The 20,233-nt window shown below is 38.6% G+C and overlaps 1 protein-coding gene across 2 annotated transcripts in view; it reads left to right on the top strand.

The window, feature by feature from the left end:
- The first annotated feature begins 8,555 nt into the window (after positions 1 to 8,555).
- pla1a (phospholipase A1 member A) overlaps positions 8,556 to 20,233 on the top strand; it is a 19,612-nt gene continuing 7,934 nt past the window's right edge. The window contains exons 1-7 of one of the 2 annotated variants that reach the window (XM_061970872.2): positions 8,556 to 8,780; positions 14,549 to 14,759; positions 16,175 to 16,352; positions 16,417 to 16,525; positions 16,598 to 16,699; positions 16,764 to 16,856; positions 19,104 to 19,286. In XM_061970872.2, coding sequence (XP_061826856.2) covers positions 8,744 to 8,780; positions 14,549 to 14,759; positions 16,175 to 16,352; positions 16,417 to 16,525; positions 16,598 to 16,699; positions 16,764 to 16,856; positions 19,104 to 19,286 — 913 coding nt within the window. In that variant the 5' untranslated portion in view covers positions 8,556 to 8,743. The remainder of the gene's footprint in view (positions 8,781 to 14,548; positions 14,760 to 16,174; positions 16,353 to 16,416; positions 16,526 to 16,597; positions 16,700 to 16,763; positions 16,857 to 19,103; positions 19,287 to 20,233) is intronic. The other variant, XM_061970873.2, reaches the window with a different exon arrangement.

The raw sequence follows: 20,233 nt of genomic DNA on the forward strand, positions 1-20,233 counted from the left end.
ACGTCAGCAGACAAATTAGGAGTCTTGGTTTGCTTACTTACTACTAAAAGACAAGTTGTCTAGTATGTTCACTATTTTATTTAAGGACTAAATTGTTCTTCGATTGCAATAATAAACATATGTTGAATGTACCCTAAGATTTCTTGTCAAAATAAAGCCAATAATGCAATTTTTTTGTGGTCCCCCTTATTTATTAGAAAAGTACCGAAAAGTACCAAAATACATTTTGGTACCGGGACCGGTACTAAAATATTGGTATCGGGACAACACTAGTAGCTATTATAAAAAAAACACAAACCTATTTATTATTAACAGTCTGGAATGGACTAACGCTGTCTTTAAGTTGAAGTGGAGTGGTAATTGAGTTTTTTTTTTTTTTTGCAACGCCCAGTGGGCACGATAATTCATGAAGTTGAATGATGCGGACACGTTTGTTACTGGATACTTTCGAATATGCCTTGGAGACTTTTAGTATGTGTAAGTAACATGCAACTGTAATTGTTTGATACTTGTATATATTGACTAATGTCACGTTTTATTGTTTAATGACTATTACCCGTGTCGAGCTAGTGCGCTATTGTGTGCTTAGCTGTTGCGTAGCTGCGAGCTCCTAGTACCCCATAGCCTATTGTAGCGTGAATGGCTTTAGTAAAATAGAAGAAATATTGTGCTTATTGGAAGACATTTAGATGTTAACTGTCTGTGGCACGGCCGTCAAAATCCTTTGTTGTTGTTGTTGTAGTAGTAGTAGTAGTAGTACATCGAGAAGAGCGATGCATGCTAAAGCTGCATCCCTCTTGCTATATCTTCTTATTCTCTGGCAGATCAAGCACGTACAAGGTGTGTTAAGATGCCATCTACTGTACAAAGTTAGAATGACCAGCTACATTCACCAACAGTCCCATTATCATGTGTTCGATAGGGCCAGGTTGAATGAAGGTACGGGAAACACTGCTAGAGGAAACATTGTGCAGTGCTTCTTCATGGCCACCAGGGGTGCAGTTGTACTAAAATCGTACATTCTCAGCTTTTTACGGGCTCTTTCCTTTTTCCGCGTACTCTACACAAAAGCGTTAAATCTTGCTGGTGTTTTGGAATTTGTTTCCTATTCAATAAAGAATTGTCCGTAGAAAGCAGAGGTCTTTTGATAATTTATTTCGAGGACTCAAATCACAGCCGTTTACGGAGAAGCAAGTCTACGCGGCTTGGAGGGAAGAAAAAAATAGAGCGAGAAAAAGGAACAAAGAAAGTTCCGGACCCTTATGTCTGCTTTGGGAATGAGAGGAATGTTTTGGTTTTGGTTAATCGTTGGGGAAGGCAGTAATACAGCATCAATCACAAAATAAATCAATTTTGAAAATAATTTTTAACTGAAAGACGAATACAGTAGCGGTGTGAATCTTTGATTCGTTCCGATTCTGAATTCTGTGGTGATGATTCGATTCAGAAGTGATTTTCGGTTCAACACGATTCTCGATTCAAACCGACTTTTGCAATGTATTATCTGATATAATAGTTATAATGAAACTTTTTATAAACAGGTTACAGGTTATGAACGCTCTTTCTGGTTGCATGGAGATGACCTAAACATGTATTTTCAAATTATTTTTATCTTATTAAAAAAACGTTTTAAAATTTATTTTGAACGTTATGAATAGATTTACAATCAGGATGGATAAGAATCTCGATTTGGAAGTGAATCCATTCATCCAAATACAATATAAATTAGTGATCTTCGGCATCACAACAGCTTTTGTCTTATGTTCTTAGACGGTGAGTGTTTTAGTTTTGTTTAGGCATTGGGAAAGGCAGTAACACAGCATCAATCACAAAAGAAACTCATTTTGAAAGTAATTCTTGACCGAAAGACAAATACAACCTTTCAGCACCTCATGAGTCGTTCCGATTCTGATTCCCGGAGGGATGATTCGATTGAGATTAAATTCTCGATTCAAACCTGGCAATGTATTATTTGGTATAATAATCATAACAAAACTTTTTTGAGACAGATTACAGGTTAGAAAAACTCCTGGCTCCATGGAGATGCCCTAACAAAGTATCCACAAAAAAAATGCAGTCTTATGGAAAAAAATAAAATAATATAAATAAATAATATATAAATTTTTTGTTTGTTTTGTTTTGTTTTGTTTTTATTTATTTATTTTTATTATTATTACTATTATTATTATTATTTTTAAATATATTTATATTTTATATATATATATATATATTACATTATATTATTAAAATATATATACACATATTTTTTGTATTTGATATAAATCCATCCATCAATGCATTTTTTTTACCGCTTGTCGCTGGAGCCTATCCCAGCTGCATTCAGGCGGAAGGCGGAGTACACCTTGGACATATATACATACATATATATATATATATATATATATATATATATATATATATATATATATATATATATATATATATATATATATATATATATATACACACATATACATATATATATATATATATATATATATATATATATATATATATATATATATATATATACATATATATATATATATATATACATATATATACATATATATATATATATATACACATACATTTATATATATATACACATACATATATATATATATATATATATATACACATACATATATATATATACACATACATTTATATATATACATACATATATACATATACATATATATACATATATATATATATATATACACACATACATATATATATATACACATACATTTATATATACACATACATTTATATATATATACACATACATATATATATATATATATACACATACATTTATATATATATACACATACATTTATATATATATACACATACATTTATATATATATACATATATATATATATATATATACACATACATTTATATATATATACACACATACATTTATATATACATACATATATATACATACATACATATATATATATATATATATATATATATATACACACACATACATTTATATATATATACACATATATAAATACATACGTACATACATGTATAAATATATACATATATATATAGATACACATATATGAATACATATATACATATCTACATATATAAATACATATATATGTATATGTATTTATATACAGTTGCAGTGGTAATAGTACACACATATATATATATATATATATATATATATACATTTATATACATATATATGCACACATACTGTACATATGCAGTATATAAATATATTTTAAATCCATTATTGAACATTTCTAATTCAGAATTAGGATGAATAAGAATCGCGATTCAAATGTAAAATCAAAATCAATCAAAGACAGGACGATGCAGTGAAGAAAAGCAATACAACATAAATCCCAAGTAATGTGATTACCAAAATAACACTGGAAACACATTACTGTTATCCCGTTACTCATTAGCATTAGCAATTAGCGTTTGATCGTTTTTCCCCGATCAGACTTTCTGCTTCAAGAGGGCTTTTTTTGAGGATCAAAACCGAAACAGATTGATTCACCGCCAGCATCAAAAGACACCTTTTAGAAGGAAGGGTAGATTACGTAAAGAGTGAGGAAAATGGAAAACACTGTTCACGGTCGATCGATCAGACCAAACAAGGCGTTCTTTTTGGCAACACACACACTCACTCACACACACACACACACACACACACACAGCTACTTACAAAGTGACGTGCGGCCAGAACAGAGTCCAATACTTTGAACAAACAGTCATTGATCAGCAATGAGGTCATGGAATGGCTGCCAGGCAAAGACCTAGACCACATGTGCAACTGTAGGAAGGGAAAACAGCCTTGTTGTGTCCATCCACCAATGTAAACATCCAGGCACTCGCACATCTAATCACACAGACTCAATATATTATCTGACAATATCTACAAAATATTGCAATTTTCGCTTTATATTAGCTTAATATTGTAACTACTGCAAAAAAATAATAATCAACTAACACAATGTAAAATACTACATAAACATACATTTTTGTAAAAATCGCACCGACACCGTTATTATATATCCCGGCTGGCCTGGGAACGCCTCGGGATCCCCCGGGAGGAGCTGGACGAAGTGGCTGGGGAGAGGGAAGTCTGGGCTTCCCTGCTTAGGCTGCTGCCCCCGCGACCCGACCTCGGATAAGCGGAAGAAGATGGATGGATGGATGGAAATAAGTCATATTTTTGGTTCATTTAATAGGTAAAACAAATTGACATTATTGCAATCAGTTGATAAAACATTGTCCTTTACAATTATAAAAGCTTTTTTACAAAAATCTACTACTCTGCTTGCATGTCAGCAGACTGGGGTAGATCCTGCTGAAATCCTATGTATTGAATGAATAGAGAATCCTTTTGAATCGGGAAAAAATCGTTTTTGAATCGAGAATCGTGTTGAATTGAAAAAAAAAAAAAAAGTGATTTATAATCGAATCGTGACCCCAAGAATCGCTATTGAATCGAATCGTGGGACACCCAAAGATTCACAGCCCTAATCTGTACCATGAATTAATTTAAGTGGACCCCGATTTAAAGAAGTCGAAAAACTTATTGGGGTGTTACCATTTATCCATCCATCCATCCATCTTCTTCCGCTTATCCGAGGTCGGGTCGCGGGGGCAGCAGCTTAAGCAGGGAAGCCCAGACTTCCCTCTCTCCAGCCACTTCGTCCAGCTCTTCCTGTGGGACCCCGAGGCGTTCCCAGGCCAGCCGGGAGACATAGTCTTCTCAACGTGTCCTGGGTCTTCCCCGCGGCCTCCTACCGGTGGGACGTGCCCTAAACACCTCCCTAGGGAGGCGTTCGGGTGGCATCCTGACCAGATGCCCGAACCACCTCATCTGGCTCCTCTCGATGTGGAGGAGCAGCGGCTTTACTTTGAGCTCCTCCCGGATGGCAGAGCTTCTCACCCTATCTCTAAGGGAGAGCCCCGCCACCCGGCGGAGGAAACTCATTTCGGCCGCTTGTACCCGTGATCTTGTCCTTTCGGTCATAACCCAAAGCTCATGACCATAGGTGAGGATGGGAACGTAGATCGACCGGTAAATTGAGAGCTTTGCCTTCCGGCTCAGCTCCTTCTTCACCACAACGGATCAATACAGCGTCCGCATTACTGAAGACGCCGCACCGATCCGCCTGTCGATCTCACGATCCACTCTTCCCCCACTCGTGAACAAGACTCCGAGGTACTTGAACTCCTCCACTTGGGGCAAGATCTCCTCCCCAACCCGGAGATGGCACTCCACCCTTTTCCGGGCGAGAACCATGGACTCGGACTTGGAGGTGCTGATTCTCATCCCAGTCGCTTCACACTCAGCTGCGAACCGATCCAGTGAGAGCTGAAGATCCTGGCCAGATGAAGCCATCAGGACCACATCATCTGCAAAAAGCAGAGACCTAATCCTGCAGCCACCAAACCAGATCCCCTCAACGCCTTGACTGCGCCTAGAAATTCTGTCCATAAAAGTTATGAACAGAATCGGTGACAAAGGGCAGCCTTGGCGGAGTCCAACCCTCACTGGAAACGTGTCCGACTTACTACCGGCAATGCGGACCAAGCTCTGGCACTGATCATACAGGGAGCGGACTGCCACAATCAGACAGTCCGATACCCCGTACTCTCTGAGCACTCCCCACAGGACTTCCCGAGGGACACGGTCGAATGCCTTCTCCAAGTCCACAAAACACATGTAGACTGGTTGGGCAAACTCCCATGCACCCTCAAGGACCCTGCCGAGAGTATAGAGCTGGTCCACAGTTCCACGACCAGGACGAAAACCAAACTGTTCCTCCTGAATCCGAGGTTCGACTATCCGGCGTAGTCTCCTCTCCAGTACACCTGAATAGACCTTACCAGGAAGGCTGAGGAGTGTGATCCCACGATAGTTAGAACACACCCTCCGGTTCCCCTTCTTAAAGAGAGGAACCACCACCCCGGTCTGCCAATCCAGAGGTACCGCCCCCGATGTCCACGCGATGCTGCAGAGTCTTGTCAACCAAGACAGCCCCACAGCATCCAGAGCCTTAAGGAACTCCGGGTGGATCTCATCTACCCCCGGGGCCTTGCCACCGAGGAGTTTTTTAACTACCTCAGCAACCTCAGCCCCAGAAATAGGAGAGCCCACTCCCCAGGCACTGCTTCCTCATAGGAAGACGTGTTGGTGGGATTGAGGAGGTCTTCGAAGTATTCCCTCCACCGATCCACAACATCCGCAGTCGAGGTCAGCAGAACACCGTCCTCACCATACACGGTGTTGATAGTGCACTGCTTCCCCTTCCTGAGGCGGCGGATGGTGGACCAGAATTGCTTCGAAGCCGTCCGGAAGTCGTTTTCCATGGCCTCACCGAACTCCTCCCATGTCCGAGTTTTTGCCTCTGCGACCGCTGAAGCCGCACACCGCTTGGCCTGTCGGTACTTGTCCGCTGCCTCAGGAGTCCTATGAGCCAAAAGAACCCGATAGGACTCCTTCTTCAGCTTGACGGCATCCCTCACCGCCGGTGTCCACCAACGGGTTCTAGGATTACCGCCACGACAAGCACCAACTACCTTGCGGCCACAGCTCCAATCAGCCGCCTCGACAATAGAGGCGCGGAACATGGTCCATTCGGACTCAATGTCCAGCACCTCCCTCGTGACATGTTCAAAGTTCTTCCGGAGGTGGGAATTGAAACTCTCTCTGACAGGAGACTCTGCCAGACGTTCCCAGCAAACCCTCACTATGCGTTTGGGCCTGCCAGGTCTGTCCGGCATCTTCCCCCACCATCGCAGCCAACTCACCACCAGGTGGTGATCGGTAGAAAGCTCCGCCCCTCTCTTCACCCGAGTGTCCAAAACATGAGGCCGCAAATCCGATGACACAACTACAAAGTCGATCATGGAACTGCGGCCTAGGGTGTCCTGGTGCCAAGTGCACATATGGACACCCTAATGTTTGAACATGGTGTTCGTTATGGACAATCTGTGACGGGCACAAAAGTCCAATAACAAAACACCGCTCGGGTTCAGATCCGGGCAGCCATTCTTCCCAATCACGCCTCTCCAGGTTTCACTGTCGCTGCCAACATGAGCATTGAAGTCCCCCAGTAGAACGAGGAAATCCCCCGGGGGAGCACTCTCAAGTACTCCCTCGAGTGAATCCAAAAAGGGTGGGTACTCTGAGCTGCGGTTTGGCGCGTAAGCGCAAACCACAGTCAGGACCCGTTCCCCCACCCGAAGGCGGAGGGAAGCTACCCTCTCGTCCACCGGGTTGAACTCCAACGTACAGGCTCTGAGCCGGGGGGAAACAAGAATTGCCACCCCAGCCCGTCGCCTCTCACTGCCGGCAACGCCAGAGTGGAAGAGAGTCCAGCCCCTCTCGAGAGAACTGGTTCCAGAGCCCTTGCTGTGCGTCGAAGTGAGTCCGACTATATCTAGCCGGAACTTCTCCACCTCGCGCACTAGCTCAGGCTCCTTCCCCCCCAGCGAGGTGACGTTCCACGTCCCAAGAGCTAGCTTCTGTAGCCGAGGATCGGACCGCCAAGTGCCCTGCCCTCGGCTGCCGCCCAGCTCACATCGCACCCGACCTCTATGACCCCTGCTATGGGTGGTGAGTCCATTGGAGGGGGGACCCACGTTGCCTCTTCGGGCTGTGCCCGGCCGGGCCCCATGGGGACAGGCCCGGCCACCAGGCGCTCGCCATCGTGCCCCACCTCCGGGCCTGGCTCCAGAGGGGGGCCCCGGTGACCCGCGTCCGGGCGAGGGAAATCTGGGTTCCTTGTTTGTTTTCTTCATAAAGGTCTTCGAGCTGCTCTTTGTCTGATCCCTCACCTAGGACCAGTTTGTCTTGGGAGACCCTACCAGGGGGCATGGAAGCCCCCGGACAACATAGCTCCTAGGATCATTGGGACACGCAAACTCCTCTACCACGTTAAGGTGGCAGCTCAGAGAGGTTACCATTTAGTGGTCAATTATACGGAATATGTACTGTACTTTGCAATCTACTAATACAAGTTTCAATCAATCAATCAATACATCTCGTTGCAGTAGTAGCATTAATATGGTCGACTTTAGTAGTTTTGAGGGCAAAGCTATTTAAATGAGCTTTAAAAATAGTTATTTAAAAAAATAATACAGTTATTGTGTCATATTGTATTTTATAAGTTCTGCTTTCTTCTTAGCTTTAACCACATTTCAATTGTCTCCCTTCTGAAGCTTGGTTTAGATTCCAAAAAAAAAAACATTAAGTGCTTTACAAGTAACATTCATGACAATTGTTATTGTATGTAGTTTAAAAAAAATAACACACATTTAAACTCACTTGACCGCTGTGATGTGTCATTTTCTGCCTGTCGTTCCTCAAAAAAAAGGAAAGACAAAAAAAATCATGCTAGCCCCAGTTGGGCTAGCCAGAGTGACCCGCCATCTTGTTTGTTTATATTGCAGCGGCCAATCAGCTGCGGGCTACGTGAGTCACTCAGCCAATCGCGTGTCGGCTTACTCGCACTTTGCGTACCAGTTCTTTGCAGGCCACGCACGTACACACACACACACACACACACACACACACACACACGTACTGTACTTGTAATAGTCAAGATTGGTTCTGAACAATATGCTTGTGACTTTGTCGTGATGTTTTCAGCGCGGAGTGGTGCTCAACAATATAACAACCTGCGGGGAGTTTCTCTCCACAGCTCAGCGGATAAAGTGAAAGTGACCAGCTGAGCGAGAATGTTCTGTCTCCTCCTCTTGTCATTCCTGGTGCAAGGTAGGTCACCAACAACCAAACGATGAATATTGTGTCTTTTTGAACGTCGTGACGAAGCCACGCGTAGTGTCCGTGGAAAAAAGTTATTGGGTGTACTCAGAGGTGGGTAGAGTAGCCAGAAATTGTACTCAAGTAAGAGTACTGTTACTTTAGAGATTTATTACTCAAGTAAAAGTAAGGAGTAGTCACCCAAATATTTACTTGAGTAAAAGTAAAAAGTATGTTGTGAAAAAACTACTCAAGTACTGAGTAACTGATGAGTAACATACACACTCATATCATATATATATATATATATATATATATATATATATATATATATATACATACATATACATTGATATATACAGTATATCATTTATATGTATTTATTTTGCTGTTTTTGTTTACATGTTAAAGGTGTTTTAATGATAATACAAGCATGTTTAACATATAGATTCCTTTCTTTCATGAAGACAAGAATATAAGTTGGTGTATTACCTGATTCTGATGACTTGCGTTGATTGTAATCAGACAGTAATGATGATAACGTCCACGTTTTCAAATGGAGGAGAAGAAAAGTTCCTCCTTTCTGTCTAATACCACATGAAAGTGGTGGGTTTTTGGCATCTTATTTGTCCAGCTTCCATATTCGTTTTTATACACTTTACAAGAAATATATTGGCGTCAAACTCCGTAGCTTGCTAGCTTGTTTGCGCTGGCTTTCGGAGACTCCTGTTTTGAAAGCGCAGGCGCAATGGAGCGGCACTTTTATTGTGAAGACAGGAACGTCCTCATGTGCGATCAGTCTTTAGGCTTTTGACGGGATGTACGGTTGAAATAAAAAAGTATCTTTTTTCCTTCACACTTTTGATTGATTGATTGGAACTTTTATTATTAGATTGCACAGTACAGTACATATTCCGTACAATTGACCACTAAATGGTAACACCCCAATAAGTTTTTCCACTTGTTTAAGTCAGGTCATGTGACCACCTGGCTCTGTTTGATTGGTCCAACGTCCCCAGTGACTGCATCTGATTGGTGGAACGAAGTGAAACGTCACCAGTAAGGCAGGCACTTTGAAGGTCTGTCTGACAGACCAAAACAAACAAAGCGTGCATTAACAGATCGATAAAAATTAGTAGCGAGTAGCGAGCTGAATGTAGATAAAAGTAGCGGAGTAAAAGTAGCGGAGTAAAAGTAGCGTTCCTTCTCTATAAATATACTTAAGTAAAAGTAAAAGTATGTTGCATTAAAACTACTCTTAGAAGTACAATTTATCACAAAAGTTACTCAAGTAGATGTAACGGAGTAAATGTAGCGCGTTACTACCCACCTCTGGGTGTACTGCTATCATAAACTTAGTGCTTGCTACCGAGCAATGAGATAACACACCGTGTCTAGACTAGATAACAAATCGATGCGGTTTGTATGTGCAGTGAGTAGGACAGTACTAACTACATAGGACATGAGCACAGGATTTCCCAAAGGACTGCAATGTATTTGTGGCAGTCTTCGATGTTGCCTTTAAATGATATAATTGTCTAATTGTGCATTTCATCTGATATTTTTAATACTGGCTGTTAATGTGTTCATATATTTAATATTACGTTCACTATATATATATATATATATATATATATATATATATATATATATATATATATATATATATATATATATATACAAAGACATGCACCTGGGGATAGGTTGATTGGCAACACTAAATTGGCCCTAGTATGTGAATGTTGACTGTCTATCTGTGTTGGCCCTGCGGCTTGTCCAGGGTGTACCCCGCCTTCCGCCCGAATGCAGCTGAGATAGGCTCCAGCAACCCCCCGACTCCAAAAGGGACAAGCAGTAGAAAATGGATGGATATATATATATACATATATATATATATATATACACACACACACATATATATATATATATACATAAATATATATATATGAATATATATATACATAAATATATACATATATATATATATATACATATATATATATATATGTGTATACATGTATATATACTTGTGTATATGTTTATATATATATATATATATATATATATATATATATACATATACTTTTTTCTTATAAACCTTTTTTTATAAACTGCAACATTTACAACCAGCTGAGAAACAATAATCAAAATAAGTATGGTGCCAGTATGCTGTTTTTTTTTCCAATAAAATACTTGAAAGGATAGAAATGTAGTTTGTCTCTTTTATGCGATTATTAATCGATTAATCGAAGTAATAATCGACAGATTAATTGATTATCAAATTAATCGTTAGCTGCAGCCCTAATATATACATACATACACATATATACAGTATATATGTATATATATACACATGTATATATATATATATATACACATATATATACATGTATATAGATATATATAGGGGGGGTACCCTCAATCATCAGGAGATTTTAATGGAAGCATTCGCATACCATGGTTTATATAGGGCACAGAGTGGGTGGGTACAGGCTGGCGTAAGGGCATGGTGATTGGCTCATGTGTTACCTAGGAGGTGTTTCCGTCTATGGCGGCATGCTGTTACAATTTCGCTGCGCTTGTTGAGGGATGACAGGTCTGGACGGTAAATAATAAACAGTTTCTCTTTCAAGCATAGGTTGCATCTTTTATTACCACTATTGTAAGGTGTGCTGAATGCAAGAATTTGCCATGTTATTGAATATTCAACATTATTGTCTTTGAGGTCCCAAATGTGTTTGCTGAGTTCTGTGGTATTTCGCAGGTTTTTGTTCCTGAAAGAAGCCTTGTGATTGTTCCATCTGGTTTTGAATTCTCCCTCGGTTAATCCTACATATGTGTCGGATGTGTTAATGTCCTTGCGTATTACCTTAGATTGGTAGACAACTGATGTTTGTAAGCACCCCCCGTTGAGAGGGCAATCAGGTTTCTTTCGACAGTTACAGCCTTTGTTGGTTTTGGAGTCGCTCTGTCTGGGGGCCGACGGCTCATTTGCAATTGTTTTGTTGTGGTTTGAGATGATTTGTCGTATATTGTTCATGCAGCTGTAGCTCAATTTAATGTTGTTCTTGTTGAATACTTTTCTTAGGGTGTTGTCTTTGGGAAAGTGTTTGTCAATCAGATTGAGGAATTTGTGTCCAATGTTAGTTGAGACGTTTTTGCTGTATGGGGGGTTGTACCAGATGATGTCGTTTCGTTTTCTGTTCTTTTTTGGCTGGTTTCCTGGCGTGGGTTCATAGGTGAGGGTGAAATTGTATCCGCTTTCATCAAGGGCTTTTTGGTACGGGGGGGTTGCTTGGTCAAATTCAGCTTTGCTAGATGACAGCATCGATAGCCTTTTATTGATTCCGGTAGGTATTCTTTTCGTGGTGGTGGGTGGGTGGTTGCTGTCATGGTGCACGTATTGGAGTGTTGTGTTGGGTTTCGTGAATGGTTGGTAGCTGTTATTTCTCAGGTTGAAAGTGACGTCAAGGAAGTTGACGGTTTGCTTGTTGGCTTCAATCGTGATCCGTAGGCCGTTCTCTTTGAAAATTTGGCATATGCGCTTCTTGGTATTCTCGCTGCTCCTTGGCGAGGCGCGACACACTGCCAGTCCGTCATCACGGTAAATACCAAGGTTCAGATTGAGGCTAGCCAGCTGGGAGAGGAGGAAACTCCCAACGAGTTCACACGTTTCTGCTCCGTCAAAACTTCCCATAGTGACGTCAAATGTTGCATTGTTCTTTTTTTGCCATGGTGTACTGTTGTGGATGAGAATGGAGTTTTTTGCGTGGATGATGATGTTTCTTTCGTTGCCTGTGATTGAGTCGTAGTCTGAGGCGAAGTTTAGTGCTTGAGTCAGTAGGTCTTGCGTGATGGAAGGGTAAAATTCCTCGATATCAAAGGAGATAAAGTTGTGTATATATGTGTGTATATAGATATATGTATGTATACATATATATATATATATATATATATATATATATACATACATATGTAGGGCAGCACGGTGGTAGAGGGGTTCGTGCATACATACACATATATACATACATACATACATATATATGTATATATATTTATATATGTATATATACATATATATATATATATATATATATATATATTAGGGCTGCAATTAACGATTAATTTGATAATCGATTAATCTGTTGATTATTACTTCGATTAATAAATTAATAATCGGATAAAAGAGACAAACTACATTTCTATCCTTTCCAGTATTTTATTGGGAAAAAAACAGCATACTGGCACCATATTTATTTTGATTATTGTTTCTCATCTGTTTGTACATGTTGCAGTTTATAAATAAATGTTTATTAAAAAAAACGCATGCGCATAACATAGATCCAACAAATCGATGACTAAATTAATCGCCAACTATTTTTATAATCGATTTAATTGATTAGTTGTTGCAGCCCTGCAACAACTAAAGTTCCACCGTGCTGCCCTACATATGTGTATATATATATATATATACACATATATATATATATATATACATATGTGTATATATATATATATATATATATATATATATATATATATATATATATATATATATATATATATATATATATATATATATAAAAATATATATATATGCATGGCGCAGTGGGAGAATGGCCGTGCGCGACCCGAGGGTCCCTGGTTCAATCCCCACCTACTACCAACCTCGTCATGTCCGTTGTGTCCTGAGCAAGACACTTCACCCTTGCTCCTGATGGGTGCTGGTTAGCGCCTTGCATGGCAGCTCCCTCCATCAGTGTGTGAATGTGTGTGTGAATGGGTAAATGTGGAAGTAGTGTCAAAGCGCTTTGAGTACCTTGAAGGTAGAAAAGCGCTATACAAGTACAACCCATTTATCATTTAATTATATATATATATACATATGTAGGGCAGCACGGTGGAAGAGGGGTTAGTGCATCTGCCTCATTTTAGTTTGTTGCCGTACTCAGGAAGTCGTCTTCGGTTGAATGTGCCAGTCTTGTCTTTTGTTGAGTCCTACAAAGTGTTAATACTGTAAGTATTGTACTTATTAACACCAGCTGTTTGTCTGCTACATGCATCATAGTTGTAGGTTGTATTAACAAATTTGCAGGTGTTGAAAATCGCCATGTAAAATCACCAATGCTAATCAGTAGCATGCATATGGCATATCCAATGTATAAGAGCATCAAGCTTGCGCATTTTGAAAAGTGTAGCCTTAGTTTTGAGTGCCTTCTATCAGTGTACTACGAATACGCCTGTTTTCCCGCCAAGTGCTTGCTTGAGTCGGCAACCTTACGTGACGTCAAACATAAGTAAGGTTTCAAAATAAGGTACTGTTTTAATTTTAGGTGAATCGATTGTACCTTTAAAAGTACTAAATTGGGTACGTATCCCTAACTGGGAGAAAAAAAGTAATTAGAATCATGAAAAGCAGAACAAATATGTTTGGAAATGGAATTTGTTTTTATGTTTTTTGGAGGGGAGAAGGTGTCACAGCAGCACCTGCTGCTCGTTGAGAAGAGGAGTACATTCTTTCATGTTAGAGTCTCAGAAGGTATAGAACAAAATAATCTAAATCTAGAGGGTCTGAATATAATAAAAATATAGCAACAAAGTCGCTAAGTTGGCAACACTGATCCCTCCTGCTACGTCTTCTTACTCTCTGGCAGACCAGTTTTATTATAAGCCAGGGCAGCTCAGTCCTAATTTAAGGACTGCACGGTAAACACTAAGCCACTATGAAAGTTGTGATCAGTGCCAGTCCTCATCGGTCCTAATCGGAGATGTGCCACCAGGTTCCGACCAATGGCACAACGGCGATTGCGCCGAGCTCAGCAACACCACGTGGCTGCAGTACCGCCAGCAGCGCCTCCAGCAGCAGGTCCAGTTCCTGCTGCTGACCCGCCAGAACCCGGAGTGCGCCAAGACCTTCGGGGAGGATTCTCTGGGCAAAGAGAACTACTTTAACGCGACAAAGCCCACTAAAGTCATCATACATGGATACAGGTGAGCGCTAAAGCTAATATTGAAACCAAATAAATACAATAAATGATATATATGAATTATATATAGTTAGTGTGGTGAGATGGAAAATTATCGTAAAAAAACATGAAAATATTCATACGATTATTTTGTTGATAACTGAAAATTGTAGCTGAGATAGGCTCGAGCGCCCCCCGCCACCCCGAAGGGAATAAGCGGTCGGAAATGGATGGATATATGGATGTAAATTGTCCACGAGGTTTACAAATCACGTCCGTTATTATTTCAAAGGCTTTGGATTATTTTTGATTAGTTTTTTTTGGATTGTTATTTGGTTTGTAAAAGACTAAATCGTCTCCAATCTTTTAATACTGGCTGTTATGTTTGTTTGGTTTGTTGACGACTTGAAATTGTGTGCAATGTTTACAAAAATATGTACGTTATGTTAATTTTAAAGGCCTTACCCTAATTTTCTCCGATGTTACAAAACGTTGCTACGGAATTGTCTTTAACATTGAAAAAAAACACGTACAAAAACATGAAAATACACATGTTGTTGATGACTGTAAATTGTCTCCGATGTTTACAAATCATGTGCGTTAGTATTTCAGAGGCTTTGGATTATTATTATTATTATTTTTTTATCGTTATTTGGTTTGTTAAAAACTCTAAACCAGTGGTTCTCCAATGGGGGTACGCGTACCCCTGGGGGTACTTGAAGGTATGCCAAGGGGTATGTGAGATTTTTTTTAAATATTCTAAAAATAGCAACAATTCAAAAATCCTTTATAAATATAAATAAAAACCTATCTTTTTTTCCAAATAGTTCAAGAAAGACCACTACAAATGAGCAATATTTTGCACTGTTATACAATTTAATAAATCAGAAACTGATGACATAGTGCTGTATTTTACTTCTTTATCTCTTTTTTTCAACCAAAAATGCTTTGCTCAGATTAGGGGATACTTGAATTAAAAAAAATTCAACAGGGAGTACATCACTGAAAAAAGGTTGAGAACCACTGCTCTAAACCTTCTCTGCTCTTTACAAATTAATGTTTGTTAGGTTTGTTGACGACTTCAAACTGTGTGCAATGTTTACAAAAAAAACATATACATCGTTTTAAAGGCCGCACCCTCATTTTCTCCGATGTTACAAAACGTTGTTACGACATTGTCTTCAACGTTGAAAAAAAACACGTACAAAAACATGAAAATACACATTTTGTTGATGACCGTAAATTGTCTATGATGTTTACAAAAACAATGTACGTTATGTTCGTTTTAAAGACCGCGCACTAATTTTGTCCGATGTTACAAAACGTTGCTACGGAATTGTCTTCAACGTTAAAAAAAAAACACGTACAAAAACAAGAAAATACATATTTTGTTGATGACTGTAAAATGACGTTTGTGTGTGTGTGTGTGTGTGTGTGTAGGGTGCTGGGCAGCAAGCCGGCATGGGCCAGGGAGCTGGCCCACGCCCTCCTGGGGGTGCAGGATGTCAATGTTGTGATAGTGGACTGGGTCTACGACGCCTCCTTCGCCTACAACCTGGTGGTGGAGAAATACAAGGAGGTGGCGCTGCAGATCTCCGTGCTCATCAACCTGCTGCAGGTCCGACACGCCACACGCAGGTTTAGGCCTTCCTTGTCACCGGCTTTGTTTTCCGGTCCGACAGAAACAGGGATGCGCGCTGGAGTCCTTCCACCTAGTCGGGGTCAGTCTGGGGGCGCACGTCGCCGGCTTCGTGGGGACCCTTTTTGAGGGGAAAATCGGAAGAATCACCGGTGAGTTTTCCGATATTTCTAATTAAAAAGGACTTCCTTCTTAGATGTTTGCGTTACCTTGCTGTCGTCCAGCTCTGGACCCGGCGGGCCCCATGTTCAAAGGAGCTGACACTTTCGACCGATTGGACCCGTCTGATGCTCAGTTTGTGGACGCCATACACACAGACTCTGACTGTAAGACAAGCAGGCATTGTGGGGTCTTTGAACGCAACACTGCTGACGCGTTCATGTTCGTCAGACTTTGGCATCTCCATCCCTGTCGGCCATGTTGACTTCTTCCTGAACGGGGGCAAGGACCAGACAGGATGTGCGCGCTCCCACTTCGCCTCCAGTGAGTCCCGCCAACACTCAATCGTGTGTGTGTGTGCGTGTGTACGTGTGTGTTCTTCTATTTCTACCCTTCTTGAGACATCAACAAGGAAAAGTACCTTCCATATGAGGACCGATGAACAAGTTAGGGCATAAATCATGGTCCCAATATGGAAAACCATCGCATCTAATAGAGAATGTCTCATTTGCACCCCTGGTGGTGAAATCTATCAAAATGAGGGTGGTCCCAAAAAGGAGGGATTTTTCAAATTGACTGTGTGTGGGTTTTAAAAGTGCTCCCCCTCTGGTCAACATATGAAATAACAAGTGTGTGTAAGAAATTGGTCAAAATTAATGACAAAAATAAAGTAATTATGCATATAGAGACATACTGTAATAACTTGAAGTAAATAATACAGATTGAAAACCAATTACAAACAACATTTCCCCAAAAATGTATTAACTAAGAGCAGTCTTTTTCTCACAATGTGTCAACTTTTTTCTTATAAAATTGGGAACAATTTCTCATATTCTTTCTGTTTCTGTAATATTGCAATAATTTCATGTAAAATGTTTACTTTTTTATGTAAAATTTTTACTTTTTAATGCGAAATAGTACAATGCCAAGAAAAAATTCCTAGTTTGTGAACCCGTCCTCAAACAATGGCAATAAAAACTCTTCTGATTCTGAAATGGTGACATTTGTCATACAAAATTCTGACTTTTATCACAGCATTACAACATGTTTTGTTGTTCTTGTAAAATACTGAAATGTATTTAGTAAAATGATGACTTTTGTCATAATTTTACCAAGTAAAATTGTTATTAGTATTATGATAATATTGCCAACATTTTAAAGTTTTCTTATAAACTTGTGACTTTTGTCGAGTAAAATTACGACTATTTTCATAAAATTGCCAAAATGTTAAGCTTTTCTTGTAAAATTGCGACTGTTATTGAGTAAAATTCCAACTTGTATCATAATATTGCACAAATGTTCAGTTTTTCTTGTAAAATTTTGACTCACGTTGAGTAAAATTACGACTTTTATTATAACACTGCCAAAGTTCTAAGTTTTTCTTGTGAAATTGTGACCTTTTTCTTGTGAAATTCCAACTCGTTTTTCACAACAAGCTTTTTTATATTTACATAGTATGTATATATTATTAATGTTGCAAATACAAATCTTTATATATCCAGAAAGGGTGGTCCTAAAGAGGTAAGCATTTTTTTTTCCAGGGGTCTCAAAAAGGTAACAAATACAAGAATGTGTGTGTATTTCTGTGTGTGTGTGTGTGTGTGTGTGTGTGTGTGTGTGTGTTCTTGTATTCTACCGTTCTTGAGACATCAACAAGGAAATCTACCTTCCATATGAGGACCGGTGAACAAGTTAGGACATAAATCATGGTCCCGATACGGAAAACCATTGCATCTAATAGAAAGCCAAATACTAGAGTCCATGAACATTGCTCCAAAGTCAGGATTTTTTGCTGATTTAATGTGCATACAAAAGTAAACATTGACAGGTGCAAAAGCAGCAATATATGATAAAACAAGACGGTAGCTAAAGAAGGACTTCCCTAAAACCCGCCAGGTGAACAGCTGATTTTACGACTTCCGGTGCTGACGTAAGACAACCCATATATGACCATAGGATGAACAAATACACTACGGTACTAAGACTATAGTGGCCATTAACAGTTAGCTTCTACAGCTGGGTTGCCCAAAGTGCGGCACAGGGGCCATCTGTGGTCCATGACTCGTTTGTAATCGGCCTTGAGCACATTACAAAAAAAATAGAGATCTCATTTGCACCCCTGGTGGTGAAATCTGTCAAAATTCGGGTGGTCCTAAAAAGGAGGGCTTTTTTTAAATTGACTGCGTGTCGGTTTTAAAAATGTTCCCCTTCTGGTCAACATATGAAATAACAAGTGTGTGTAAAAATTTGAAGTGCTCCCCCTCCGGCCAACATATGTAATAGCAAGCGTTTGTAAGAAATTGAAATGCGCCCCCTTTGGCCAAAATTAATAAAAAATAAAATAAATATATATATATATATAGAGACATACTGTAATAACTTGAAGTAAATAATGAAGATTAAAAACAAATTACAAACCAAAAATTAATGTTGTAAATACAAATCTTTATATATCTAGAAAGGGTGGTCCTAAAGAGGTAGGCCTTTTTTTCGGAGGTGTCAAGAAGGTAAGAAATACAAGAATTTGTGTGTGTGTGTGTGTGTGTGTGTGTGTGTGTGTGTGTGTGTAAGCGCTGGGCTTCTTCCCAGTGTATGGCTATGTGATCTGCGACCACATGAGGGCAGTGCACGTCTACATGAGCGCCCTGAACGGCTCCTGCCCGCTGACTGGGATCCCGTGCTCCAGTTACGACGACTTCCTGAGGGGGCGCTGCGTCAACTGTGACGCCTTCAAGGGGCGGTGCCCCGCCATTGGTGAGCCAAGTTAACTTATCTAAAATGTTTATTATTTTATTTTATGAATATAATAATTATTATTACAAATGTAATGTAAATCACAAATATATTAACAATATATATTTTTGAATTATTATAATAATAAAAATAAACCGCATGATTTTTAAGTAAATAAAAAAATATTGTGAATGTTTTAGGTGAAAATCAAAGTACGTTTAATATTTTTCTAAATATAAACATGATTTTTTTAATTAATGAGGAAAATAATTCAGAATGTTGAAATTAAAAACAAAGTATATTAAATGTTTTTTTTCATAAAATATAAAAATGATTTTGAGTAAATTAAAAAACATGTAGAATGTTATAAATGAAAATCTATGTAAATTTAATATTTTCATCACATATATACATGATTTTAAGTCCATTTTAAAAATAAGTTAGAATGTTATAATTGACAATGTAAATTAAATATTTTTTATCAAATATGTACATTTTCTAAAGTAAATTTAAAAAAGTATTTAGAATGTTATAATTGAAAATCAAAGTAAGTTAAATATTGTTATGAAATGTAGTTGTTATTTTAAGTAAATGTAAAAAATCATTCAGAATGTTATTGAAAATCAAAGTAAATTTTATATTTTATAAAATACAAACATGATTTTAAGTAAATAAAAAAAGTCATTTAGAAAGTTATAATTCAAAATTTAAGTAAATTAAATATTTATGTAAAATAAAAATATGGTTTTAGGTGAATATAAAAATAATTCAGAATGTTATAATTGAAAATCAAAGTAAATTAGATATTTTATAAGATATAAACATGATTTTAAGTACATTTAAAAAAAATCATTTATAATGTTACAATTGAAAATCAAAGTAATATGAATATTTTTGTAAGATATAAACATGATTTTAAGTACATTTTAAAAAACATTTATAATGTTACAAGTGAAAATCAAAGTAAG

Source organism: Nerophis lumbriciformis, linkage group LG13, assembly GCF_033978685.3.
Source record: "Nerophis lumbriciformis linkage group LG13, RoL_Nlum_v2.1, whole genome shotgun sequence".
Taxonomy (NCBI): Eukaryota; Metazoa; Chordata; class Actinopteri; order Syngnathiformes; family Syngnathidae; genus Nerophis; species Nerophis lumbriciformis.